The sequence below is a fragment of the Pteropus medius genome, unplaced genomic scaffold, assembly GCF_902729225.1.
Source record: "Pteropus medius unplaced genomic scaffold, Ma_sr-lr_union100, whole genome shotgun sequence".
NCBI classification, from domain to species: Eukaryota; Metazoa; Chordata; class Mammalia; order Chiroptera; family Pteropodidae; genus Pteropus; species Pteropus medius.
In genome coordinates, this window is record NW_024342471.1 from 26,842,875 (window position 1) to 26,868,410 (window position 25,536).

At 63.7% G+C, this 25,536-nt stretch overlaps 3 protein-coding genes and 1 long non-coding RNA gene across 12 annotated transcripts in view; 2 read left to right on the plus strand and 2 right to left on the minus strand.

The window, feature by feature from the left end:
• OSBPL2 (oxysterol binding protein like 2) overlaps positions 1-10,801 on the plus strand; it is a 36,909-nt gene extending 26,108 nt beyond the window's left edge. Inside the window, exons 4-11 of the mRNA XM_039864756.1 lie at positions 2,055-2,237; positions 3,235-3,342; positions 4,002-4,091; positions 5,601-5,724; positions 7,011-7,139; positions 8,413-8,536; positions 9,216-9,306; positions 9,921-10,801. Of these exons, the coding sequence (XP_039720690.1) occupies positions 2,055-2,237; positions 3,235-3,342; positions 4,002-4,091; positions 5,601-5,724; positions 7,011-7,139; positions 8,413-8,536; positions 9,216-9,306; positions 9,921-10,023 (952 nt within the window). The 3' untranslated portion in view covers positions 10,024-10,801. The remainder of the gene's footprint in view (positions 1-2,054; positions 2,238-3,234; positions 3,343-4,001; positions 4,092-5,600; positions 5,725-7,010; positions 7,140-8,412; positions 8,537-9,215; positions 9,307-9,920) is intronic.
• Positions 10,484-16,270, minus strand: LOC120603910 (uncharacterized). 8 transcript variants are annotated; one of them, XR_005653218.1, is made up of 4 exons: positions 15,928-16,270; positions 14,725-14,996; positions 13,615-14,372; positions 10,484-13,480 (listed from the first exon to the last, which is right to left on the minus strand). It is a non-coding gene; the product is annotated as an uncharacterized LOC120603910 (long non-coding RNA). The 8 variants fall into 8 exon arrangements; XR_005653216.1 differs by having other exon boundaries at positions 13,615-14,369; positions 15,924-16,270; XR_005653215.1 differs by having other exon boundaries at positions 15,924-16,270.
• A 185-nt stretch (positions 16,271-16,455) lies between these two features.
• ADRM1 (ADRM1 26S proteasome ubiquitin receptor) lies at positions 16,456-21,817 on the plus strand. Of its 2 annotated transcripts, XM_039864754.1 has the most exons (10): positions 16,457-16,572; positions 17,413-17,626; positions 18,304-18,420; positions 19,402-19,525; positions 19,716-19,802; positions 20,360-20,441; positions 20,583-20,815; positions 21,030-21,187; positions 21,340-21,442; positions 21,597-21,817. In XM_039864754.1, exons 2-10 carry the CDS (start codon positions 17,414-17,416, stop codon positions 21,701-21,703), a joined length of 1,224 nt encoding a protein of 407 aa, XP_039720688.1. In that variant the 5' UTR covers positions 16,457-16,572; position 17,413; the 3' UTR covers positions 21,704-21,817. The 2 variants fall into 2 exon arrangements, with proteins under 2 accessions (XP_039720689.1, XP_039720688.1); XM_039864755.1 differs by lacking the exon at positions 21,340-21,442 and having other exon boundaries at positions 16,456-16,572.
• Positions 21,818-21,979: 162 nt separating this feature from the next.
• Positions 21,980-25,536, minus strand: part of LAMA5 (laminin subunit alpha 5) — a 46,128-nt gene continuing 42,571 nt past the window's right edge. The window contains exons 64-77 of the mRNA XM_039863738.1: positions 25,415-25,530; positions 25,185-25,317; positions 24,964-25,107; positions 24,671-24,801; positions 24,430-24,591; positions 24,213-24,351; positions 23,981-24,126; positions 23,722-23,914; positions 23,489-23,653; positions 23,240-23,402; positions 23,012-23,145; positions 22,831-22,924; positions 22,507-22,626; positions 21,980-22,351 (exon numbers count right to left, since the gene is read on the minus strand). Coding sequence (XP_039719672.1) covers positions 22,188-22,351; positions 22,507-22,626; positions 22,831-22,924; positions 23,012-23,145; positions 23,240-23,402; positions 23,489-23,653; positions 23,722-23,914; positions 23,981-24,126; positions 24,213-24,351; positions 24,430-24,591; positions 24,671-24,801; positions 24,964-25,107; positions 25,185-25,317; positions 25,415-25,530 — 2,004 coding nt within the window. The 3' untranslated portion in view covers positions 21,980-22,187. The remainder of the gene's footprint in view (positions 22,352-22,506; positions 22,627-22,830; positions 22,925-23,011; positions 23,146-23,239; positions 23,403-23,488; positions 23,654-23,721; positions 23,915-23,980; positions 24,127-24,212; positions 24,352-24,429; positions 24,592-24,670; positions 24,802-24,963; positions 25,108-25,184; positions 25,318-25,414; positions 25,531-25,536) is intronic.

A 25,536-nucleotide genomic window follows, 5' to 3' on the forward strand; every position in this document is an offset into this window, starting at 1 on the left:
CGCGTGCATGTACGTGTGTGTGCGCGCGTGCGTGCGTGTGTGTGCGCATGTGCGTGTGTGTGCATGTGCACGTGTGCGTGTGGGCGCGTTTACATAATGCGACGTTGTTCGTCTGTAGCCTTTCCGTGTACCGTGAGGCCACGTTCGCCCCCCCGATGCTGACAGCTCTCCGCCAGTCGCGGCCCTTCGCTGATGCCCAGACACAGGTTCCCGTTTTGCGCTCCTGCCGGTCGCAATTCGATTTGCACCAGTTTTTCTCTCTTTGATAAAGTACGATAACGGTGTGTCCTGTGGTCAGGGGCATCTCGGGTTCCAAGGAGGGTCGTTTTCTTGACGTGTCTGACCCCGGCGCTTGACCTTAGTTGACATGTGTCGGGGCGACCGGGGTGGCGTCTGGAATGTTGGTGTGCTTACACACTCCTCGGGCGCGTGGGGTGGCAGGCGCGTGCGGGAGCGTGGCAGCTCCGGCGTCAGATCCTCTGGGGCGGAACCGTGCCTTTGGGGACGCAGGCCTGTGCATGCACAGTGGCGCGGTGCCGGCGGCTCGTGGGAGCCCAGGGCCCGGCCGCCTGGGGCTTGGCCCTGTTGCGCTGCCGCCCCAGCCCCCGCCGGCGGGAACGCCGTGCCGGCTCAGCTCTTGGCGCGGCTTAGCTGCTGGCTGGCGCCGGGCCGGAGGGTGGCTGGTCTTGGACTCCTGTGACCTTGGAGAACGCTGGGCGACTTTGGAGATTGCATGGGGCGTGCTGCCGCGCGGCTTCCGCGTGAGTGACAGAGGGGTCAGCAGGCGGCGTCACAGCCAATGGGACAGTAGGAGACAGCCCTGCCTCTTCAGTGCAGAAGCAGGAGACGGAGGCCCGGGTGGGGGGATTCGCCCTGAGTCACTGTGAGGGCCCCTGTCTTGGTTGAGCTGCACGTGCCCCTCCGGGGCGTCTCTCCTGTGCAGCTTTCCTCCTCCCGTTCTCGTGCCCGGTGCCAGCGTCAAGAGGCCGACCTTGCCGAGCTGTTAGAGAATTGTTAGCATTTTAGCTTATTAAAAAGCATAATTAAAATATCTTGAACAGAAAAACCAAAGCGTAGCATGACAAAGCCCCAGGCATGGGAGTGAGCAGTGTGGTGAGAGGTGGTGGCCGTCCCAGAGCAGGGCGACACGCCTGGCGGCTCGTCCCATCCGGGGCTGGACACAGAGTCCGCACACAGGTGGGAAGCTGAAGCTCTTTCCGAGCCCGGCACACTCAGTTGCCACGTGCCCTCCGGTCACCCGGGGCCGGCGTCCGGCACGCTACACGCACAGGACCTGCGCAGCTTCCTGTTTGGGGCGCGTTCGCCTGTGGCTCTGTGGCCTCCCAGGTCGCTCCTGTGAGCCAAAAATAACACTTTCTTTCCTTAGACAAGCATTCATTTTGTAAATTACATACCTTGGTAGGCAACCTTTTAAAATCTAATTTTTTAACTTTCCTTCCTCCGTAATGATTGGAAGTTCAGATTCCACTTAAGTTGGCAATTATGTGGTTCAGCTTTTATAATTTTTAATGACTACACCGTAGGTGTATTCATAGTTCTGGAACAATTGAAAAATGACATTTTTGTTGAAAAAGAGAGTATACTAAAGATCCTATTTCCTGGCCAGAAATACCCTAGGGCGTCAAACATCCTATCGCAGAGCCCCCAGGAGCCTCAGGAGGCTCGGAAGGAACCCCCTTCAGAAAGGCTGGAAAGGCATCAGTCTTGGTTACTGGGCAGTGGTGTCCCTTGAGACTCAGGTGACAGGCCAGTATTGGGGGTCTCTAAGTCACGGGCTCTGGGAGACGCTTGCAGGCTCTCTTGGCACGTGCTCGGGGGGTCCCGTGGAGGTGGCGTGTGCGTGTGTGTGCGCCGTCTGTTAGCACGCGTACCACCAGAGCGTGTGTGGCCGGCAGCGTGGCATGGCTCCCGGTCCCCAGCGCCTCTCCCAGACCCCGGGCCCCTGTCACGCGCTCGTGCCCGCCGGGCTGCGGGGCTGAGCGTTGCCGGTTCGCAGTCGCTCACGCGGCCCTCCCTCTCGGCTTTGTACCCAGGGAAGACTTGGGGTTCCGATTCATATGCGAGCAGGTCAGCCACCACCCACCCGTCAGCGCCTTCCACTCCGAGGGCCTGCAGCAGGACTTCCTGTTCCACGGCTCCATCTACCCCAAGCTGCGCTTCTGGGGCAAGAGCGTGGAGGCCGAGCCCCGTGGCACCATCACGCTGGAGCTGCTCCGGTGAGCGCCGCCGGCCCTGCCCCCATCCTGTCCCCATCCTGTCCCCGTCCCGTCCCCACGCGGGAGGCTTCCTCGTTGGGGGCCAGCTCGAGCCCCAGCAGGCGGCAGGCAGGGTGGGGCCGGCCGCGTCCCTAGAGGAGCCCCCACTAGAGTGGCACTGGCCCCCTTCAGAACTGGGGATGCCAGGGGAGAAGCCACCAAGGGGGAGCCACATTGTTTTTGGTGACGTGATCTCAGACGTGACCCAGCCGTACCCCTCCCCCACGCGTGTGCTGTCGGTCACGCAGACTGACCCTGGCCGAGTATGAGAGGGTCTGCACCCCGCGGGTGAGGGACGCGGAGGGGCCGTCCTCCAGTCACCCCGCCCGGCTCAGCGCTGCCCCTTCTGCGTCGGTCAGACACCGCGAAGCAGAGGCGGCGTCCCTCGCAGCGGATCTGAGGCGTGAGGCCGGCTGGCGTGGGAGACAGCGGCCCAGCCTCGTGGTCAGGGGTCCACGAGGACTGGGGGACAGTCTCCCTGCAGTCCTGCCCTGCGTCCTGGTGCGGGCAAGGTCACCTCTGGGAGGCATGCCTGTCCCGGAGGCCTTTGCTTTCCTGGGGCTGGAAAGCTGCATGCCGCGTGGACGGGTGCGTTTGGCTCACACCCGGCAGTGGCAGGAGGTGCGGGTCGTCCCGAGCCGCAGACACCCACAGTGTCCTGCCATCCGCCGGCCCTTGGCCCCGCTGCGTGTCTGCCCAGGCGGCCCTCTGTCCAGCTTCACCGGACGCACCCTCCTGCCCTGTCACCCTCACGCTCGTGAACTGGCCTTGACGTTCAACTAGAAAGCTTTGCCGATGCTACGAAGGAAAAAACTAAATTTCAAGCGCACGCTGAATGAGGAGCCACGCCGTCCTCCGCAGCCCTCAGGCCGTCACGGAGCAGCTCCGGCCCGCTGCGCCTGGGTCACAGTATCCGTCTCGCTGGCTCTGACGGCTCGTTTTCTGGCCCCCGTGACAGACACAGCGAGGCATACACCTGGACCAACCCCACCTGCTGCGTGCACAACGTGATCATCGGGAAGCTGTGGATAGAGCAGTACGGGACGGTGGAGATTTTAAACCACAGGTAAAGGTGCCCGACCGTCACGTGACAGACTGGGCAGCAGAGACAACCGAGGGCCGTGCACAAGTGCTGGCTTCGAACCCCGGGACGTGTTCTCCCTCCACTCCGAGTGCAGCCCTGGGGGGGGCAGGTCCCTCGTGCCCCCTGCCCCAGCTTCCAGACGGGCAGCCCCCGGCCTCGCGCTGGCACAACCGGATCTGGTCCGCTTTGGGTCACCATTCGTGTTCTGTATTGGTATTTGGTTTTAGTCACAATTGTCAACTTATTTTGAAGCTTTAAACGACAGTAAAGAATGGTGTGGATTCCCAGGTGAAAATATGGTGACCATCAATCACTGTCTGCTGTCCAGTCTGTCCTTCCCGCTCCTGAAAGTTCACAGCCTTATTGAGATATTACTTACTTATCATAAAATCCACCCATTTAAAGCGGGCCTTTAAGCGGTTTGTACTAAATTTACTGAATTGTGCAACCATTTCCATCACCCTGGAAAGTCCCCCTGCCTGTGGGCAGTCACTCCCCGATGTCACGCCCTGATGTCACCCTGCGGTGCCGCCGCAGCCCGCACACCGTGCTCTGTCTCCGCCTCCGTCTCTCCCCCGGCCCCACAGGCCTTTCCTGGACGTCTCTCCCACAATCCAGTCCCGTGTTTCTCTTTCCCACAGAACTGGAGATAAGTGCGTGCTTCACTTCAAGCCGTGCGGGCTGTTTGGGAAGGAGCTGCACAGAGTGGAGGGCCACATCCAGGACAAGAAGTAGGTCCGCGGACGGGGCGGGTCCCGCTGCCCCCCGGACCCGCGTGCAGAAGCTTCACCAGCGTCGTCTGTGCACAGCGCACAGAGTCACAGCTCCTTTTATGCCTCGCTTTAGTTTTGAAAAACACTTGTTATTGAGCATAAAGTAGAAACAGGACATGTCTTCAGGGCGCCTGGGGCCCGTCGCACGCTCTCCCGGGGGAAAGGCCAGGGTCTGTCTGTCTCCAGCACTGCAGCGGTCACGCCGCGGGCTTTCAGAAACCCTGGACCTGAGCGTGGCCGCGTGTCCTGCACCCACCGTGTCCCTCACGTGTTGTCAGCACAGCTCAGCTACGAGCATCGTGCTCGTGTGACCCGTTCATTCCAGCCCGTAAGTTAGGGCTGGACAGGCTGATGGCCAGTAGCGTCCTCACATAGGGACACGAGACTCCTTCCAGCCCCTAAAATCTGTACATTATCAATTAGAAGCGAGTTCCCAACATAAAGCAGCAGGCGCTTCCGCTCCGCCCCCTGCGTCGGGCTCCAGAACCAGCCTGGAGAGCGCCTGGGCACCTCAGGCTGCCCACGTGGCCCGCTGACCGAGTTAGGGCTCGGAGCCACCTTACAGGACCGCAGTCCCAGTCGTGAGCAGCCTCTCCCTGGTTGAGTTGCCCCGGAGAGACCGCGGTCAGCGTAGGCAGTGCCCTCGAGGCCACGCCTGCCTGCCCGCCCTCAGGGAGCACGTACGGACCCTCTTCTCATTCGCTGTTTTCCACCCCAAATTTGAGGGAGCTCTTCCCTAGCATGAGGCCTCTTGGAGACAGAGCGGGTCCGCCAAGCTGTCTCTCCTGAGTGAGGACTGGCTGTGCTTCCCCGCCAGTTCCCACCGCCGGCCTTCCAGGGTGAGCCTCTGAGACGCTGTGTGTGCCCAGGGCGTCCCCAGGAGTGTGCGGCCAGCTGTGTGCCCTCCCCCTAGGAAGACGCAAACAGAAAGAAAAATTCTGACACTGTGGCCTCGCTGCCTCAGAACCTGCAGGGAGCTTGGCCAGTCCGGAAGGTCTCGGAGTTCTGGTTGGCCGACGAGGAGAGCAGGCGGGCGCCGACGGGCGTCCTGTCCGCGGGCGTGAGGGGAGAGCCCGTGACGTCGGCTGACACGAGAAGGCCCGTGTGCCCTTCTAGGGGACGGGCCACGTGTGTGTGAACACCCCACGGGCACGCGGGGTTTTACGTTAGAATGTGGGGACGTGCCTCTGCCCTTCCTGTCCGCACAGCCCTGTCCCCCGCCTGCGGGCTGTGGCCTTCATTTTCTCTAACGCTTTGGTATGTGAGGAGGGTGACTGGTTTGTCTCAAGGGCACGAGTAGAGACCCCACGATGCGAATTTCCTTCCTTGCGTTTATGTCCAGAGATGCCCTAAGGTTTACAGCACGACAAGCCAGGACGGAGCGCGTTCCACAGTCAGAACTGAGGGGTGGTGCGTTCGGTCCCTGGTGTGTACCCGCTGTGACCTTGGTTCTGACCCTCGATGCAGCAGGAGGAAGCTGTCCATCATCTACGGGAAGTGGACAGAGGGCCTGTGGGGCATCGACCCGGTGGCATACGAGTCCTTCAGGAAGCAGGAACGGAGGGGTGAGCTCCCGAGACAGTCACAGCCGGTAAGGCGCTGCTCCGCGTGCTCGTGTCCGGCCGGGGAAGCGGCCCCGTGTCCCCTCGCGTGGGTGCGGTGTGCCTTCAGGGCCTGGGGCAGGCGGACGCAGGGACCGTGCCTATCCGTGCGGCCGCCCGTCCGGGGTGCTGGGCTGGCAGTGGCGTCGGTCTGCATTCCGACTGCAGAGGCTCCTGTGCTGACTGCCGGGCATAGGGTGTCCTGTGTCACAGCGTCTGTCCCCCAAGCCTGGCTGTCGGGGCGCCTCCACTTCCTCCTAGAAACCCTGTGTTCCGGAGACTCCTTCAGCCTCCCGTCCCCCGCACCGCGCTGGCTTAGACCTGATAGAACAGCTAGCGAGTGTCGCGTCTGCGTCGTCCGTTCTGAGAGGCAGGAAGTGCAGCCGGCAGCCGGCGAGTTGTGACTGGGCCGCGTCTCCTGCAGTGGGAACCCCCGAGACCCCAAGACCGCTCCCGAGCGGACCCTGGAAGTGCTGGTTCACGAGAGGTCACATTTTTCCGGATAACGAGCCGGACCCGAGGCGTGCGTGTTTTTATCGTGCTGTCCCGGGCGCTGTCCGACACCCCCAGCAACGCCCGTGCTGAGAAGCGGTGTGGTTCCAGGTGGGCACGGGGCAGCCCCGGCGTGCCCAGCCCGCTCGGCATGGCCCTGCCGTCCTGGGCGGCCCAGCGAGGGGCTCGTCCTTCTCCAGCTCTGGTGCCGACCGCGTGACCGCAGCCTGCAGGGAGGCCCCGGCTGTGTTTGTCGCGTGTCGGTGCCGCGGCCTCACGCTGCGTGGGTGACCACGCTCCTCCTCCTCCAGGCCCCCTTCCTCAATTTGGAAGTAGGTGCAGCTGCTGCATCTGAGATGTGGCCTCGGGGGCGTCTCGTCCGGCAGTGTGGCCAAGCGGTCGCAAACACAGACCCTCCGTGGCCGCGGGCCACACGCGCGGAGGCCCTGTGTCCCCGAGTGCTCCGTTAGAGTCCCCTGTGCCGGGGACGGACATGCTGTGTTAGGTAGCGTTGCCCTCTGGCTGCCGTCAGCCTCAGGCCCATGTCATCTGGGCCATCGGCTGCTGCCTTGTGCCCTGTCTGTGGGGCCCGGCACGGGAGCCCAGCAGAGTCACCACTGCGGAAGCCGGAGCCAGGCTGCTGCCTGAGATGCAGGACAGACAGGCCACAGGCCGGGCACGGTGGCCTGTCCTGCGTTGGAGGGCGTCCCGCTCGGGGCTGGCAGCTTGTCCGGAAGGGGGTCCGGGCCCGCGTCTGCGCCCACATGGCTGCCGTGCGTTTCAGGACAGCAGTGCCGAGAGAGCTGACAGCGACGTGGCCGACGCCGAGCCCGAGGTCCAGGAGACCGTGCAGGTCATCCCCGGCAGCCAGCTGCTCTGGAGGGTCAACGCCCGGCCCCCCAACTCCGCCCAGGTCAGTGCTCCCCACGGCTGCCCCCCGTGCCCGGCCCCTCATCCACTGTCCCGCCGTCACCTGGTCAGGCATGAACTTCCGAGGGCTTCTGTCCCCCCCAGAGTGACACCCAGCCTCAATCGCGGCCCGGCCTTCCGGCAGCATGAGCAGTGCTGCCCACGGGGACCATGGTGACGTGTTGGTATGTGGCCGGCACGTGTGTCTGTGCACGTGTAGTGTCACAGCTGCTGGGGCTGCCCCAGGTAGAGGTGGCCCCGGGACACACGTGTGCCTTCTGAGGTCACACCACCTGCACCTTACGAAAGGGGTCTCCAGACCGGAAAGGGGAGAGTGCTCTGCTGACGTGTCAATTTAGATGCTTAAAGGCATTTTGATATTTATTTTAGAAAATTAAACTTACAATCTGTATGACATGTAATGAATTTATATTGCAAATGATGATGTATGCTGCAGAAGATTGTCTATATGATAAACATAACATCATGCGAATACGGACCCATCATAAGTTACACTTCACTTTGCTATCGATCGTAAACTGATGGTGTTTCTACACGGCACACTCAGAGAGCGTGTTATAAATTCTCTGCTGTGTCACCGCGTAGTTTGAACAGAGCGGAGCTTGCAGATCAACCTCTCGCTCACCTCCTCGGCGTGACCCTGTGCAGCACCGTGACCCCAGCAGAGTGGCACGGCGCCGCGTGTTGGGACGAGGTTGTGTGTCGCAGGGGGTCCCTGTTAACGTGGCTCCGTCCTCTGCCCTCTGGCTCTGTGAGTGCTGACAGGCCCCCTGCCTGCCGGGTGCTGGCGGGGCCTGGTCACTGGGGCGGAGCCACGGCAGGGCAGGTCACACCTGTGACCTTGTGTGCGTGAGGAGGTGCAGGGCCTGCGGGTGCTGGCAGGGGTGGTGGGTAGGGCCATGGGGGTGTAGGGATGGCGCCCACTCCACCCCTCCCTGGGGGGACCAGGCAGGCCTCTCTGGCCACCTGTGGAGATGGACCATGAGGGTGGGGACGGGGGAACAGCTAGGAGACATGGCCTCCTGGACGTGTACCACATCTTCAGTTAGCCCCAGGGACGCTGGGGAGACAGCTGTGCGTGGGGGCGGTCAACGAGAGGGTGCAGGCCCGGGCAGGTGGGTCTCAGGCCGGGCAGAGCCCTTGTCCTGGTGTCTGGCGGGAGTGCCCAGGGAGGGCGTCCCCGGATGGGCCCGGGCAGGGTGCGCGTGCTGGAGAGCCCACCGCGGTGCTGATGGGTCCCTGTGCCCGCTCCGCAGATGTATAACTTCACCAGCTTCACCGTCAGCCTCAACGAGCTGCAGACGGGCATGGAGAAGATCCTGGCTCCTACTGACTGCCGCCTGCGCCCCGACATCCGCGGCATGGAGGACGGCAACATGGGTGCGCACCGGGCCCCGGGGACAGCAGGGGCGGGCCCGCCAACCGCCTGCCCCCGAGCACGGAGCGCCCCGTCTGTGCCGAGGGCTTGTGGGACTGTCTAGGGCGTCGCAGGCCAGCCCTTCTGTAGACGCAGTGACGTCACGCTCCCCGCGGCGTGAATGGGACAGCCATGTCCCGAGGCTTCTGTCGGGGTCAGCGGGGCGCGTTGCTCGTTAGATGTCCCCGTGGCCGACTCGTGGGGCCACTGCTGCACGTGTCGCCGGTCAGCCGCCGTGGGGAGGCGCTGCCGTGTGGGGCGCGGGGAGGTGTCGCCGTGGTGGCCAGCCCGCCTCACTCACGCACTGCCCTGGGTCAGGTCAGCAACAGTCCGGTGGCGCCGGGCTGCTGCGGGCGCGTTCCCGTGGTGTCGTAGCAGGGAGCTGCCGTGGACGGTGCCGACAGGCGGTGCTGCGGGGCGGGGGGTGCAGCGGCCGACCCTGCAGGTCTGGGGACGCGGCCAGCTTCGCGGGGGGCACGGCTCCTGTGGATGACGCACGCTGAGGGCTGCTGCGGACAGGCCCGAGCTCTGGTGACGGGCTTGGCTTTCCAGCAGTCCCCCTTGCGTGGTTCCCAGCAGAGAGGGACTAGGGGCCTCGCCGTCCGCCCCGGCCCCTTACCCAGCATTGTGTGCCCGCCCTAGACCTGGCCAGCCAGGAGAAGGAGCGGCTGGAGGAGAAGCAGAGGGAGGCCCGGAGGGAGCGCGCCAGGGAGGGGGCCGAGTGGCAGACCAGGTGAGGCCCGTGCGCGAGGGGACACGGGGGCCCCGCGCCCCCCGGGGCAGTGGGGAGGGCCCCTTTGTTGTCCCAATGTTCTGAAGCAGATGCTCCTCTGACCGCATGCTGAGGCCGCAGGCACTGGGTGCTGGTTGGGAGCCGGTGGCAGTGACTGAATTGGCTTCTCCGACGGGTCGGGGGCCACCATGACCTCCTCTCACGGGGGCCACCATGACCTCCGGCACACGCGTGCACCGCCCATGGTGTCTCCCTGCTCTCCTGCTGACACACAGACCTGGCCTGCTCGAGGGGAGGGAGGGGCACTATGACGGTCCCACCTTGAGAGGCTCGGGGTGGCTTAAGGTCCTGTCACCCTCGTGATGGCCCAGGCGTCTTCTGTGAAACCCTTGAGGTTTTGTCGGGAAGTGACATCGGGACGTTTGTAGGGGAGAGCGTCCGAAGTGGAGGGAGGCCCTGCGCTGCACTTAAAATGCACGTTGGAGCCACGTGGGCCTGCCAGAGGGACGTTGTCCAGGACCACGGCCCGTCCCTCCACGGCCCGTCCCTCCACGGCCCGTCCCTCCACGGCCCGTCCCTCCTCGGCCGGTCCCTGAGCCTCCTCTGTGTTGCAGGTGGTTTCGCCAGGGCAGGAACCCGCACACCGGGACCCCCGACTGGCTGTACGCAGGGGGCTACTTCGAGCGGGATTTCTCAGGCTGCCCGGACATCTACTGAGGCCTGGCGTGGCCCCGGGGCCCGGACCCTCAAGGCTGGGCTCCGTCCGACCAAGCACCCCGGCCAAGGACTCAATCCTAATGGACTCCGGCTGCCAAACACCGGCCACTGCTGTGGTCTCTTCATAGAGCCGCCTCGGGGCCGCCACGCCTGCAGCCAGGCCTGAGAAGGGGGCTCGTCATGTGCTTCTGTGCGACAACAATTAGCCGGGGCTGCTTCGGCCGACCGCAGCCTCTGCATACCACTTAGAACCAAAGGACGCGCGACAGGAAGGGGCCGCACGCCTCCTCGGATGGGGTGTCAGGGGTTTCCGAAAGTGCGTTAAATCTGGACCAATAACAGGAAAGGATGGATCTGGAAAATAACTCTGCAAAGAGCTTTCTGCGGGCCACGGATTGCTTTTTAAATTATGGTGACACGTAAGCGAAGCTTTTCAAAGTCTCAGACTGAATGAAATGAATAGTTGTCAGATTCTGTATTTTTATCAGTCTCCAATAATGTAAAGATTACTTTTAAAATATTTAAGTTAAAACTACTCCAATAGAATTTGCCGAAGAGCAAGGTGTGCATCAATCACCAGATGTATGCCGTCCAGAAGGGAGCATCACCATGACAACCCAGGGCGGCCGGGAGCACTGGGATTGCTGACCGGAAGCCCCTGGCCTGCCCCAACCCTGAAGGGAGCCCTGGTTCTGGCCACGTCCACTCCCAACCCCCAGGGCCCAGCCCATGTCACAGAGTGAGTCATTTCTTAAAACGATGAGCCTGTGCCACAGTGCCTGTGTGTCTCTGTTGTCTAGCGTGCATGTTTAAAGGACAGGCGTGCAGGGCCGGGTCTGCTGACGGGCACACGGCAGCCGGCTAACAAAGCAGGCGCGCGTCCACGTAGGCGTCCATCCCGATCAGGTGACCGTTTCCCTGCTGTGGGAACATCCACGCTCTGGATTCTGGGACCGCTCTGTGCACCAGACGCAATGCTGCGCACAGGCTCGCAGGCTAAGCGCACGTGCACGCGACACAGGCACCACCATGCACACGTGTACACACACGCATGGGCTCACCGGGGCACAGGCAACACTGGCACACGGGCACACGGGCACACGCATGCACCGGCATGTGCACACGCAAGCACACGCACGTGCAGTTGTGTGGATTCCCAGCGAGAGGGTGTCCTCGCTGTGTGGCCAGGCTTCAGAATCACATTTGTAACTAAAAGATTTAAAAGTGCAGACGTGCTCTGACGGCTCGACTCTGCAGCTGTGGAGGCCATGGGGTCGCAGCCGCCCTGACGCTCGGAGCGGGGCTTCTGGGGGGCCCGGGCCAGACAGGCGGCCTGCGTGCCTGGCCGAGGCTGCGTTCCGTGGCCACCCATGCGCCACTAGGCCACGTTGGAGGCCCGGCTCCAAGACGCGAGGACGGCAGGGCAGTTTGTCACGTCCGATGGGTCACCCCTCTGTCGCTGCCTCCAGTGACCAGTGACAGGGTCTGCGCATCTACGTCCTCCCCTGAGGTCAGGCCCGGGTCCCACGGTGCCCAGCCGGGGAGTCGAAGGAGACGCAGGATGCCGGGGCCGCGGGCCGTGTCTGCAACGCGTTCGGCCCGCGGGGAAAGGGACAGCCTTCTCGTGGGCCACCGTGTGACTGTGGCCTTGGCATGTGCCCAGAACCTCGTTTGGGCCGCTCCTTAGGGCCGGGGCTCCGCTGCGTGCCTGTCCATCCGGTGCCACGTCTCTGAGTCGCCGGAGAGCCGGCCGCAAACAGCCGACGTCTCGGAGTGTGTTTCATGGAAAATGAGGATTGACGTGGTGGGGACACTGGTGCTGGTGGGGACACTGGTGCTGACTGGATTTAAGCGCCCGTGTCAGGGACGGGCGACGTGTGTGGGTCGGGGGGCTGGTGCGGGTCTGCCCCAGGAGCCGTGCCACCCTCCCGGCGAGGTCAAGGGTCGGGGCGTCACCAGCACCGTGGGCTTCTTGCCCGGGCATGACCCCACTCACGAGAAGGTCACAGAGAAGCAGGCGTCGGTCCCTCTTGAGAGTCACAGCATTTGTCGCTCTGGGCTGCAGCAAACGCAGCCTCCGAATCCTGCTAGTCTACATCGGGGTGGGCTTCCCGGGGCTTCCCCGTAGGCACACGCCCGCAGCGGCAAAGTGCCGTGTGAGGCTGCGTCACGCCCCCCCACACACACAGGATGGAAGTGGCCCAGGAAGGGCTCCCCTGAGCAGTGTCACGATTGTCCTGGCCACTCTCTCAGACTGTCCCCAAAGCTCGTGCTGCTGGTGCTTGGTGGAGGGTCAGCCTGAAAATCGGCCAGACACACGACCGGTGCTGGGAGACGCCTGCCAGGGGCCGGGCCACCCCGGAGGGGCCCAGAGCAGCCCTGCGACCTCGGGTGGCCCGGCCCACGCGTCCTGACGGGCCCGGAGCTGTCCACTGGGACGTGCCGCCTGCCCACTGCGGCCTTGTCGGACCACAAGGTCGGGGAGTTGGAACAGGATAAGACCCACGCCACCAGGAGGCCCCCGTGAGCCACAGCCGTCGCAGCCCCGCAGGAAGCCTCCCTCAGGACTCCACTCTTTAGGACGAGTGCTCCCAGCGGGTGGGGATCTCTGAGGGCCACGTGCACACGAGGGACCGTGACAGGAAGACAGCCGAGAGTGAGAACGAGCTCCGAAGAGTGGACGTGCCAGCGGCCCTGGGCTCAGCCGTGGAGGGCGGCGGGCCCCGCGTGGACCGGGGGCCCGGGGCGGGGCCGAGTGGGGACAGGCTCTTCCTAGTCTCGGCTGCTCCCGTGTCAGCGTTCAGACTTGCAAACGTCTTCCGAAGGCCGTTCCTCGTCCCGAGCGGGGTGCGCAGGCCGGGCCCCCGGTGAGAGCCTGCGGCCAGGCATAGTCCGCGTGAGCCTGGCCGGGACCCCTGTCTCCTGCGTGCGTGGTGAGGGGCGTGCACAGTGGACGCAGCCTTTCCAAGTCGCTGGAGTGAGCTTAGTGGCCATCAGTCCTTCACTGGACACACTGCTTCTCTGTCCTGGGTCACGTGTTCTGTGCAGAGGGTGACGACACGTGGACGTGGGTCCTCCCTCCACCGCTGGGCGTGCGTATGGCTGGTCCCCACCACTGTTCACCCTACTGTACACAGATACGTCAGGCAAGAAAGCACATCCGTGACGGGCTCACGTCACCATACGTGACAACTGTCAGCGCCCACCTGTGGAAACAGCACCTAACAGCCCAGCCACGTGTGGCGTGTTTTTGAGGACTGGTACCAGTCTGTGGAGACAAACGTTAAGCCCCAGCTCTGAATAAAGATTCTTTAAAAATGCTTGTCGTCCACATTTTTGTGCCGAGCAGTTTGCACCTGGCGTCTCGGAAAGGCTGCGGGTCGGCTGTGGCCGAGCCGGGGTTTGGACCATGTGTTCTTTGGTGTTGGCCCAGCAAACGGACTCTTCCAGAACACGGCTGCTCACAGCGGGGAAGGCACTGGAAATACTGGTCACATCTCGGGGGGAGGCATCGTGGATACTTGTGACGTCTCTGGGGAAGGCACTGGGGGTACTTGTGACATCTCGGGGGTAGGTGTCAGGGGTACTTACAGACAAGGGGTCCGGGAGCTCTGATTGACCATCTTCCTCTGGGAGATCAAAGCCCATTGCTGGAAGTGACGAAATGCCCAGAACACAGCGTTAGTTTAACAGACTCGAGGGTCCCTGCCGTCTGACCTCTGTCCCGGGTGCCTGGCAGCTGGGCGCTTTCCAGGGGGATGAGCTGGGTGGAGACAGTCGCCCGACAGCCGTGGTGGCCCCAGGCAGAGGGACGGGTGGTCCCCGGGGTTCGAACACTGTCAGGGTACTCCAGTACACAGATGTGGGCCGCCACATCCGATGATGGGGCCACATGGGGCCACAGAGCCTCCGCCATGCCAGAGCCCGGGCCTAGTGTCTGGGCACCTAAACCCCACGACCGCCACCCAGGCCTGAGGGGGACGGAGGGGAGAGCAAGACGGTGGCCTTGCCTAAGGTTTCACAGCAGGAAAGTCGGGGAAGCAGAGTTCGCGCCCGACGTGAGGCGAAGCTCCCCATTGTCCGCAGTGGACGAATTCATCCACCTGGTAACCGCTGCCACGTCAGCCCGTGTGGTCACACGGCCAGGTGCCAGAGCTGTCTTTTCAACAAATGGTGCTGGGAGCATTGGGTGTCCACGTGCAGAAGAATGAAGCTGACCCTGACCTCACACCGGATACGAAGACTAACTCAAAGCGGATCAAAGACCTAAACGCGAGACCTAAAACTGTAAGACTCTTAGAAGAAAACACAGGGCGCAAACTTCACGACACTGGACTTGGCAGTGACTTCTTGGAAATAACACCAAAAGTACAGGCAAAAAAAAAAAAAAAGACAAATTAGACTTATGAAAATTAAGTTTTATATCAGACACTATGATTAGAGTAAAAAGACACGCCACAGAATGGAAGAAAATATTGCAAATCGTGTACCTGATAAAGGGCTAATATCTAGGCTATATGAAAAACTCCTAAAACTTACTGCTCGGCTTCTGTCTGAACCTGAAATCGCTCTGAAAAAGGAACTATTATTAAAGAAAGAAAAAGACAACAAAACAGCAGAAACCACCTGCCAAAACACTGGCTGGAGCGGCCGTGCCCCGCCCTGGGTCTCGTCAGGCTGTCTCCCGTGCGGCCATCTAACCTGCATTTCCCTCCTGAGTGACGGTGCCTGCACTGTGCATGCCACGCCCTCTTTGGGGGACTGTCCCAGCGCCTGAGGACGCCCGCCATCTGCACGGCCTGCCTTTCACCTGCGGGCGGCCAGGCTGGGGAACGGCTGCGGGGTGCGCGTTCTGCTGGGGCGGGTGGCCAGCGGGCTCAGTCACACAGCCCGTGGGTGGGAGCGGGGTGCTGGTGGCCATGACGCCTGTGTCCTTGGAGCTTGTTTCCCCATTAGACGTTTCGTGGAATGTCCTGCAAGCGTATAAAGCTTTATTTTTTTTTTTGAGCCATCCTAGGACACAGGCGCCCCGGCTTGAGGAGAGGACATTCTCCATCACGAGCCCCTCTGAGGTCGCTGGAAGGGAAGCGCTGACCTCGGTTCTGTAAAGTTGGTTTCCCATGGCCTCTGGTGGCAACTTTCTAACTTTTCATGTCTTTAAACAAGTGACACTTGCCTGCCGGCCCCCCACAGGGAAGCCTACTGGGTTTTCCCATTGTTTCTGGTTTCACAGAGCAGGGCAGTGTCATTGGCCAGGCTGTGGTGACCACGTGACGACTCACCGCAGGGCTCAGGAATGATCCAGGACCCCCAGCCCACAAAGCTTCGGTGTATGTGGATTTTATCCAGGTTTTATCTATCATAATTTCCCATGTTAGAGGGTAAAGTGAAACTTGAAAATATTTAATTAAAAATTAACAAACCCATCAGTAGCATAAATGACATTTTAAGTGAAAAATAGCTATATTTTCAACAACAAGTATTTGTGAGGCTTTGGATCACGCCACGGCGGGTACCGGAGCGGAAGAGCAAGGCCGCGGGGCTCAGCATGAATGACGTCTTAGAAACAAGAGGAATAAAAAATACTTTCTACTTTTATGCTTTTAATAAAAAGGCTAAAAACGCATTTTACGTGTAGGTACGCAGATAGCGAGTCCTGGGGCGGCACGCGGTGGACGCAGGACTCAAGGTGGCCTTGCCTTCGAGAGGGCAGTAGCCAGCTCGGGGTTGGGGGGACACAGGGCGCCAGGCTCCGAGGGGCGCTGAGGTCAGCGCAGGCACAGAGAAGGGAGTGGGAGCGCGTCCTCGTCCCCTCCTGGGCGCCTGCAGCCGGCCCCAGGGGAGGACAGCTGCCCTCGCTGTCGCGGCCCCGCACATCAGCCTCGGGGACGTCCACGCACCGACCGGGAGGCCGGGAGACGGGGCTGCCACGTCAGCATTGTTGTCAGGCGGGGCTGGGGGACCCCGAGCGGGACCACTGCCCAAGCCCCGCATTGTGCGCCGCACGCGCCTCCACGAGGCCCCGCTGGTCCTGCGGCCGCCGCGGTCCACGCACCGAGTATCCCGGAGGGACGCGAAACCAGCCCAGATACCCCTTCCCCTGACCCCGTGACTGTTTCCCCTACGTCTCGGGACCTGAGACGCCGCCTCGCGCCCCGCGGGTTTCCCTGCCCGCCGGCGCCGTCGCGGGGTCTAACGCCCACCGCGCGACCCAGCCCGCCCCGCCGTTCCCGGCGCCGCCGCCAGGGGCCGCCGCCGCACCCCTATGACACAGCAACAATAGGGGCCGCTCTGGCCTGCGCGCCGCCGCCCGCGCTTCCGCCGGAAGACAGCCTCCGGCGTGGGGGCGGGCCAGGGAGGGTTGATGGACGGCGGCCGTCACCAATGGCCCGCGGGCCCGGGTCAGCCCCGCGCCTGACGGGACCCAATCGGCGGCGACAGCGGCGGGCGGGGCGGGGCCGGCGGGGGCTTCCGGCTGGGCCCGGCAGGCGCCGAAGAGGAAGAGCGAGCGCGGACGGCAGCTCTCCGCGGAGACTCGCATCGGGCCAGGTGCGGGGGGCGCCGGTGGCGGGGCCTGCGGCGTCGGCGGCCCCCAGGCTGGGCGCCCGGTCCGCGGAGGCCCGGGTCGTGGGGCTGAGGGGCCCGGGGGCCGAGGGACCTAGGGGCCTGGGAGCCGGGGCCGGCGCTCGCGGGGGCGGGGGTCGTGCGCGGGGCGAGGGCTTCCGGGGCCCGGCGCGGGGCTGGGGGCTCTCGGGGGCCGTCGGACTCTGGCCGCCACCTTGCCCGAGCCGCCTCGGCTTCCGCCCCGCGCGAAGCCAGGGCGCCGGGCCGTGAGGTCCCCGGGTTGGCGGCGGGCCCTTCGCCCCGCGCGGACGGCCTTGCTGGGAGGCTCGCCACGTTTCCCCGAGGGGCTCAGCTTTTGTTTAGTGGGGGGCGCGTTGCCCTTTAACGGGCCTGTGTCCAAAAGAAGTTCGGTGTTAGGCCAGGGTCTGGTCTCCTGTCTGATGTGTGACCGGTGTCCCCGCCCAGCCAAGTGTTTACACCCTTCGGGGCCCCAGACCCAACAGCAGTTTACGGGCGGGAAGGCGGTGCGGAGGCGGGTCCCCCGCGCCGGCGGCGGTGGGCTTGGATGCGGGGGTTACTGTCGTTCTCCGGGAAACCTGAGAAGCAGCTGCCCTGTCACCCTGCGCACCTGCCCTGCTGGCACAGGCACCGCCAGCCTCTGTGGCCCCGGCGGGGTTGCCTCGAAGCAGGTGTTGGGTCGCCTGCGCCCAGCGTGGTCGCCTGGAGGCTCAGAGAGGGCCTTTCGCTCTGCTGCCAGTGCGACATTTGAGTAGAGTTAGGGCTTCTGTGACAGTGACCAGGTCTGCATGCTGGTCCCCCTTGCAGGATGACGACTTCAGGCGCTCTGTTTCCAAGCCTGGTGCCAGGCTCCCGTGGGTCTTCCAACAAGTATTTAGTGGAGTTTCGGGCAGGAAAAATGTCGTTAAAAGGAACTACCGTCACCCCAGATAAGAGGAAAGGGCTGGTGTACGTCCAGCAGACGGACGACTCTCTCATTCACTTCTGCTGGAAAGACAGGACGTCTGGCAACGTGGAGGACGTGAGTGTCTCGGCCCGCACCCCCTCCTGGGGACCCCCGCCCTGCCCTCGGTCCTCAGAACAGAAGGACGGGAGCCGCCCAGGCCGCACTCTGGGCCTGCGGCAGTGGCCTCACACTTGGGGGAGCGTTGGTGGGCTCGGGGGTCGCTGGCCTGCTGCCCTCGGGAGCTGTGTGCTTTGCTCGTGGCCCTTCCTAGTCTCTACCGTGTTCTGGGTTTCTCCTGTCCCTCGAAGGTGAGGTGCCTAGAATTGGAGAAGGCGTGCGAAAGGCCTGACCTTTGTCACTTTGGAATTGTGCTCTAAGGTCATTTTATTTAGTGTCCTTAGTCCTTTTTTAGGTTTGAGAGCAGGTCAGAGGTGACTTTTTAATTCTTCTAGTGTTGTTCCCAAAATAGTTTTATTAAAAAGTTTTTCAGGAGTCAAAAGTCCACCTCCCCTGTTCCGCACTAAGCCCTGCTCCCGGCCCCCACGCCCCTTGTGGGTGCCCCGACCCTGGTTTACCTGCCCTGCCGGTACCCTGCTTGCGGGGGCCTTGTTGACTGCTCGTGTGTCCTGGGCCCTCTCCTCCTACCCCACACGTTTGGGCACGGGATCTAGCGTGTTTTTCGGGGAGGCTCTGGGTCTTAGTGGCGTGTGCGAGCGCCAAGCTGATTCTTCCTCTTTGGTGGCTGTCTGCAGGATTTGATCATCTTCCCCGATGACTGTGAGTTCAAGCGCGTGCCGCAGTGCCCCAGCGGCAGAGTCTACGTGCTCAAGTTCAAGGCAGGGTCCAAACGCCTCTTTTTCTGGATGCAGGTATGTAGATTTTGTGTGTGTGGTTCCTTTCTCGCCGGCATGGAGTTAGGTTAGAAACGTGCTTGGGGGCGGTGGGCTCGGCTCTCACCGGCAAGCAGTGCTGACCGGGCTTGTCTGTCAGGCAGCCACAGCATCCCAGAGCCTCACCTGGGGGTGGGCGTGTGGGCGGCCTTCGAGCGCGAACACTGCAGCTGGGCTGGGCGCCCCTTCACGGTGAGGAGTTTCCTGGCAGACAAGCGAGTGATCTCTAGCCTGGCCTGTCTGGTGCGTCGACGGGCATCGGCCTCTGGCTTGCTCGTCTCCCAGTGCCTCTCCGGGGTCTTGGGGAACCCAGGGCTGAAGCAGGGGTGACTGCGTGGTCTGGGCACCAGGGCTCCCTTGCACCACAGCTGCAGGCAGCACCCCAGCAAGGTGGGGGTGCCTCCGTTTCTCTTTCCACCCGGCGGCCACTGACTTGTTTCCATTCCTTTCTGTGATGGACAGTGTCGTGCTAAGGTGACTTGATGGGTGTCATCTGTCCGTTGAAATCTGGAAGTGGATTTGTTCGTGCGTTGGCATATACGTGCATTTGCAGTTCTGGCAGATGCCACCACGTTCCCTCCCGGCCGCCCTACCCCAGCACTTCCCAGAGCCTGGCAGGAAGGCTTTCTTCTTGGTGGGCCACACGGCTTGTGCTACAGCTGCTCATTGTGCCGAAGGACCGTGAGAGCGGCCGTGGACATCAGGGACATGCGTGGGCGCAGTGGGGCGCCGATAACAGTTCCTTCGCAGCCCGGACGGGGCCCGGTCTGCCCGCCGCCGGGGCACGGCTTGGTCCTCCNTGTGACCAGGGACCGGTGACCTCAGCCGCGTCCTCTCCTGGGCGCCGTGTGACCAGGGACCGGTGACCTCAGCTTTCTGAGCCTCAGGTTCCTCATCCGTGAGCCAGGGCAGTGGTGAGTGGGTCACTCAGCTGTGGCTGGTGTTGTGTCCCGTCCGCAGGAGCCCAAGACGGACCAGGACGAGGAGCACTGCCGGAAAGTCAACGAGTACCTGAACAACCCGCCGATGCCCGGCGCGCTGGGGGCCAGTGGGAGCGGCGGCCATGAGCTCTCGGCGCTGGGCGGTAATGCTCACCTCCCCGGTGCACGGCGTGGGCCGAGCGTGTGGATGGCGCGGATCCCGATGGCGCAGGCCCGCCCTCTTCCTGGTTCCCGGACGGTTCCACTCCCACCGTCACGCGCCAGGCAGGGCCGGAGCCCCGTGGCGGGCGGGTGCAGGCCAGCGGTCAGCGCTGAGCACCTTCTTTCTTGCAGGCGAGGGTGGCCTGCAGAGCCTGCTGGGGAACATGAGCCACAGCCAGCTCATGCAGCTCATCGGACCCGCCGGCCTCGGAGGACTGGGTAACGTGTGCAGCCCGGGGCCCTTGGCCGCAGCCCGGGGCCCTTGGCCGCAGCCCAGGGCTGTGCTCTGGCCTTTGGTCTGTTTCCTGTCAGCCGGTAGCTGGCTCTGAGTGGTGTCACAGTACCCCCTGCGCCACCTCCCAAGGGCCCCAGTGGAGACCCAGCTGTCTGCTTCAAGGGGGCACAGCTGGCCGAGGAGGGGGCCTGAGGACAGGAGCTCCAGACTCCTGCCTGGGCCCCGCTTTCCCTCGGTCGGTGGGGTCGGCGGGCGCGCATCTTGGACGGCTGGGGAGCGCTCGCTCGTTTGCTCCTGATTTGCGCTGCTGCCGCCTTAACCCCAGCGTAAGAGACTGAACAGAAGCCGTCTGACCTGACGGAGTCGGCCTCTGGAGCACTACGACCTGAGCAGTTGTGTGCCCTCAGCCCCTCCCCCCGGCCCATGGCAGTCACCACACCCCTCTGGTTGTCCCCAGCTTTAGTGCAGGGCGTTTGTCTCCTTTGGCAGAGGAGGCGGGCTCCCCTCTGACGTCTGATTTCGTGTCTCCTTGCTGCTGTAGGCGGGCTGGGGGCCCTGACCGGGCCGGGCCTGGCCAGCTTGCTGGGGAGCGGAGGGCCTCCGGCGAGCAGCTCTTCATCCAGGTGAGCCTCGCACGCTGCCCCCGTGCACACCTGGGTGCCACCAGCTGTTGCCTCTGCAGGGGGAGGGGTGCCGGGCAGAGCCGACACGTTACGGGCGCCTCGTAGGCTTGTGGTCGCTCCAGCATCCCCTGCTTTTCCCAGCTCCCGGAGCCAGTCGGCAGCGGTCACCCCGTCCTCCACTGCCTCTTCCGCCCGCGCCACCCCAGCCCCTTCTGCTCCAGCAGCTGCCTCGGCGACCAGCCCGAGCCCTGCGCCGAGTCCAGGTAACGGAACCAGCACGGCAGCCAGCCCAACCCAGCCCATCCAGCTGAGTGACCTGCAGAGCATTCTGGCCACTATGAACGTGCCAGCCGGGCCCGGAGGCGGCCAGCAAGGTAATGCGTGCTCCTCGGCTCCAGGCTGGGGGGGAAGGTGCCTGCGCCCCTGCCCGCTTGCCCACGGGCTGTACGAGGTGTGGCGGAGCAGGTCCCTGGGTTGTGCTGCGCCCCCCCGCCCCCCACGCTACCCCCAGCAGATCACAGCTTAGCCTGTTGCTCTCCCGAGTGCGTGTCCGGCCTCAAGCCGCTGATGGCTGTGCTTGTGCCCTAGTTGACCTGGCTAGCGTTCTGACGCCCGAGATCATGGCGCCTATCCTTGCCAACGCGGACGTCCAGGAGCGCCTGTTGCCTTACCTACCCTCTGGGGAGTCGCTGCCACAGACCGCAGACGAGATCCAGAACACGCTGACCTCCCCCCAGTTCCAACAGGTAGACAGCGGGACCCAGCGCCCCTGCCGTGCGCTCAGGGGAGGGGTGTGCTCTGCTCGCCTTGAGCATGGCGCCCCGTCGCCTCCAGGCCCTGCCCAGGTGATTGCCCCTCCGGCCCCTGCGCTCGCTCAGGCGACTGGTCTCCCTTGCAGGCCCTGGGCATGTTCAGTGCGGCCTTGGCCTCGGGGCAGCTGGGCCCCCTCATGTGCCAGTTCGGTCTGCCTGCGGAGGCCGTGGAGGCCGCCAACAAGGGTGGTGAGTACATGCTGCTCCGCCTGCCGCTGGGCGCTGCTTTCGTCCGGTAGTTGAAGGAACCAACCTCCCCGTTTGCAGAGCACGCGGCCGGCTGTCCCCATGGCCTCGGGTCAGCAGACCCAGCCGGGGCCTCACGGTTTCTAATGCGTTGTAGATGTGGAGGCATTTGCCAAAGCGATGCAGAACAGTGCCAGAGCGGAGCCGAAGGAGGGTGACGGGAAGGACAAGAAGGACGAAGAGGAGGACATGAGCCTGGATTAAGTTATTTGCCGTCTTTCCCGGGGGCGGGGTCCTTGGCTGTGTGATGGACGCGCCCGTCACACACCCTCTTTCCTCTGTTGCAACCTAATAAACGTCTTTTCTTTAATCTGCAAACTCTGGTTTTCCTGTGCCCAGGAGTCGCGCCAACCCCAGCCCCTTGTCTTTCGGTTTAAAGGCCACACTCAGTTAAACAAGTTTCTCTTTAATTTTTGTTTTTAAGAACCAGTGATTTATAGATTTCTCAAAATATTAAAAATTGGTGAAAGGGATGAAAAGTATAAAAAACCCATTTTATAGTATTTTACCCTTTCATTTAGAAAGTCAGACACGACAAACCATTTCCAGAAATAAGACCACCTGTAGAATCTAAAGTCAAGATAAATATACACACACTTCCCCTATGAGACTGGCCGAGGGTGATGGTGTCAGCGAGTTGTGTGAGGGGCTGGGGCTCTGGGTCTGGGGGCCCAGAGGGGCAGCCATGCTACGTAGCTGGACAGCCGCTCGCTCCCACTGCGCCCTGCATGCCCGCGGAGGGGGGCAAAGTGACGGGGGACCAGTTCACCACCAGACTCCTCATGCAGCCAAGGTAGACTGGGGACCAAGGGTGCGTCGGGGTGGGGCGCCCAGGCTGTGTGTCCGTGGGTTCTGGGGGTGCAGGGGAAGAAGAAGGGAGATGGGCTGGAGCAGAGGCCAGCTTCTAGCTGGTCCCCCCACCACAGGAGAGTAGGATGAGAGCAGGGTGACCCCAGTTCCCAGTCCCTGAGGGGTAGCCCTCCCCACCAGGCTGAGGCCGCACTCACCAGGCAGGCCCCCGAGGTGCAAAGGCACCAGGGTGTAGGCTGAGATCACCGGCATGGGCCCCACGGTCTGGCTGCTCTGTGAGTCCACCTCTAGTCGGAGGACGTTCCCGCTCTTGGTCACTGTGGGACACAGGCTCTGGTGACCGGGCTGGGCAGGCCCTCTCATCAGTGCCTGGGGCTCTTGGCCCCATTGCTTGGCCAGAGGTCCCCTGCCCGAGGGTCCAAAGCTGCCCCCCGGCCCACGTCCCTCTTAGGCACTCTACAGGAGCAGGGGTGGATGGCACTGCCAGGAATATCCGACCACGCAGAGGGGGCCCGGCTCACCTGCCAGCTGGTGCCACCGACCGTCGCATAGCGCCTTGGAGAGAGTTACCAGTGTGGAGAACTTGCCCGCACCGTCGTCTGCCCACAGCAGGACCTGGCGTGACGTGGCGGGTGGGGAGTGGATATCAGGAGGGCCCTGCCAATCCCAGCCCTGCCCTGTGATCAGCCCCCACCTGCTTACCTGCTTCTCCAGCATCTGCAGCCGCAGGTAGGGGGGCGCATGGAGCCAGCCCAAGTGGAAGATGAGGCCGGTGGCCGTCTGGGGCCGCACCTCCAGCTCTAGGCTGACATTAGGCAGAGTGGCCCCCAGGGTGTCTGCGGGGAGGGGCTGTGAGCGGACGAGGACCCAAGACCCAGGCCCCTCCCTGCATGGGTACTGCTCCCCGCTCCCACAGCCCGGCAAGCAGACCTATGGTGATGGCTCCCCCGCTGCCTGTGAAGAACAGGCCCCTCTCCACTGGGCCCGACAAGCAGGGTGTGACGCCCACCACTCGGGTAGGGGCCCTCAGGGGCTGCCCGTCCAGCTCCAGCCCCTTCACACAGCCGCTGAACCAGGAGCTGCTGACGGCCACCTGTGGGGGAGAAGGCAGGGTCAGGGCCCAGGACTGCATTGGCTGGGCTGGGGCAGGGTAGGGAAGCTGGGCTGAGGGGTTCTCACCGGGAGCTTGGGCCTGTGGCTGCTGATGGGAAGGCCCCCTACGAAGAGAGTGTGGGGCCGGGGGCCCTCCGCCCCTCGGTGATGCGGACCGGGCTCGCCCTGGCCCAGGGCCTGGACCCCGTCCAACTGCAGCTGGATCTGAGTCTTCCCCCACCGCACGGCCACCTGGGGGCGGGAAAGATGTGTCACGGAGGCTCCTAGGGCCCCGCCCATGTCCGTCCTCAGCCCCTTACCTCGTGCCACTGGCCAGCCCGTAAACGCTGGTGGCTCTGAACACGGAGCTGGGGCCCAGGGCCTTCTGTCTGAACGACAATGTGTCGGTGACTCAAGAAGAGAGCCAGGGAGGGGCTGTCGGCCGTGAGGGGGACGGCAAGGAGCAGGAGTCCTCGGGGGGTGCGAGGCCGGACAAGCATCGAGAGGCGGGACCTGGAAGCCGAGGACAGGGGTCAGCGTGGGCGGCCACCCGCACCCACCCCGCTGGCCCGGCCTTACCCGTCCCCTGGGGGTGCCGGGAGGCCTGCAAACTCCAAGAAACTGGACACGGGTCCCCCAAACTGGTAGGCATCTCGGATGGTCCTGAGGGGCCTGGGCAGTGTGCAGGCAGGGTCCTGGGTGGACTGCCGGCTGTGCCGGGAGGCCTGCGGGTCAGATGGGGATGCGGGGATGCTCAGGCTGCCTTGTGCCCGCCCCAGCCCCGTCGGCGCACCGCCCTCCCGGTGCCCACCTTCCGAGCCGCAGCGGCTCGCAGTCCTCGTGGAACCTGCGCTGGCATCTGGGTGCCGGGCACCAGGGCGCAGCCTGAGCTCACGTTGACGCTGCCCACGTCCTGCATTAGGTCCAGCACACGCTGCGGCCCCAGGAGCCTGTGGAGGGCGTCAGCAGCTGCAGGCGGTGGGCGAGTCGGGCAGCGCCGCCCCCGCCCCCACACCCACACCGCTCACCGCTGCACGAAGACGTTGCTGATGCAACCGCTGAGGTTACGCAGGGTGTCGGGCTCCGGCAAGCCCCCCAGGAGGAGCGTCTCGGGCTGCGGCTGGGGCCGGGGCCGTGGCCCCTGATGGGCCTTCATGTGCTGGAACTGGTCGTCCACGTACAGCCATACCCTGTGGGGACAGCAGTGTCCCGCCGGCCCTGCCTGCCTGCCCGCAGCAGGCTGCCCCACGGCCCCTGCCCCCGGCTCACCCTGTGGCATTGCTGTAGAAAGTGACGTAATGGGGAGCACCGTCAGCCAAGCTCTTCAGAGATTTCACCTCGGTCCTCACAAACCGGAGTGTCACGTGGCCCTGCTGCAGGAACACCTCGCATGGCCCATCCTGGGGACAGTGGCCGGGTCAGACTCACTCTCTCCAGCCCCCTGAGCCCCCCCTGCTGCTGCAGGAGGTGGGGGAGCAGGTAGGTAGTCAGCCTTGGGAGGGCTGGACAAAGGTCAGACACAGGGAGAGAGGGGCCCCCAGGGGAAGGGCAGGGCGACACACCGGTGATGACCGGCGGTAGAGCAGACCGCTGTCCTGGGTGCTGCGAAAGCCAAAGCCGGAGTAGATGTTGCCACCAAGAGGCGGGACGTCGGAAAGCTCCAGGAGCAGGAAGCCGTGGCCATGGAAGGTCATGGTCCGTCCCACCTACGGGGAGAGCGACTGTGAGGGCCCCAGCCGCCAGAGGGAGCGCTGCTGGCCAGGCAGGGAGGGTCGGGGCTCACCAGCAAGTCGGCCGTGCAGCCTGCGCTGATGCCCGTGGTGTTCAGCCGTTTGAGATCCACATATTTGCCCAGAGCTTTGATGCCCTTGACGCAGCCACGCACTGAGCCTCCGGAGGGGAAAAGCCGCCGCAGGCTGCGGGACAAGCGTGTGTGGGGAGACTGGCACTGGGGAGCGAGGGAGGGGCCTAGGGAGAAGCCTGCCCCTCCCCGCCCGCTCTGCGCATGCTCACCTCAGGGGCAGCTGGTCCGACGGCACGCCCCCCAGGTAGTAGGCATCCGCCAGCTCCAGCACGTTCTCCTGCTCCTTGCTGAACACGGTGGCCCTCTCCACCCGCACCAGAACGCGCTTGCG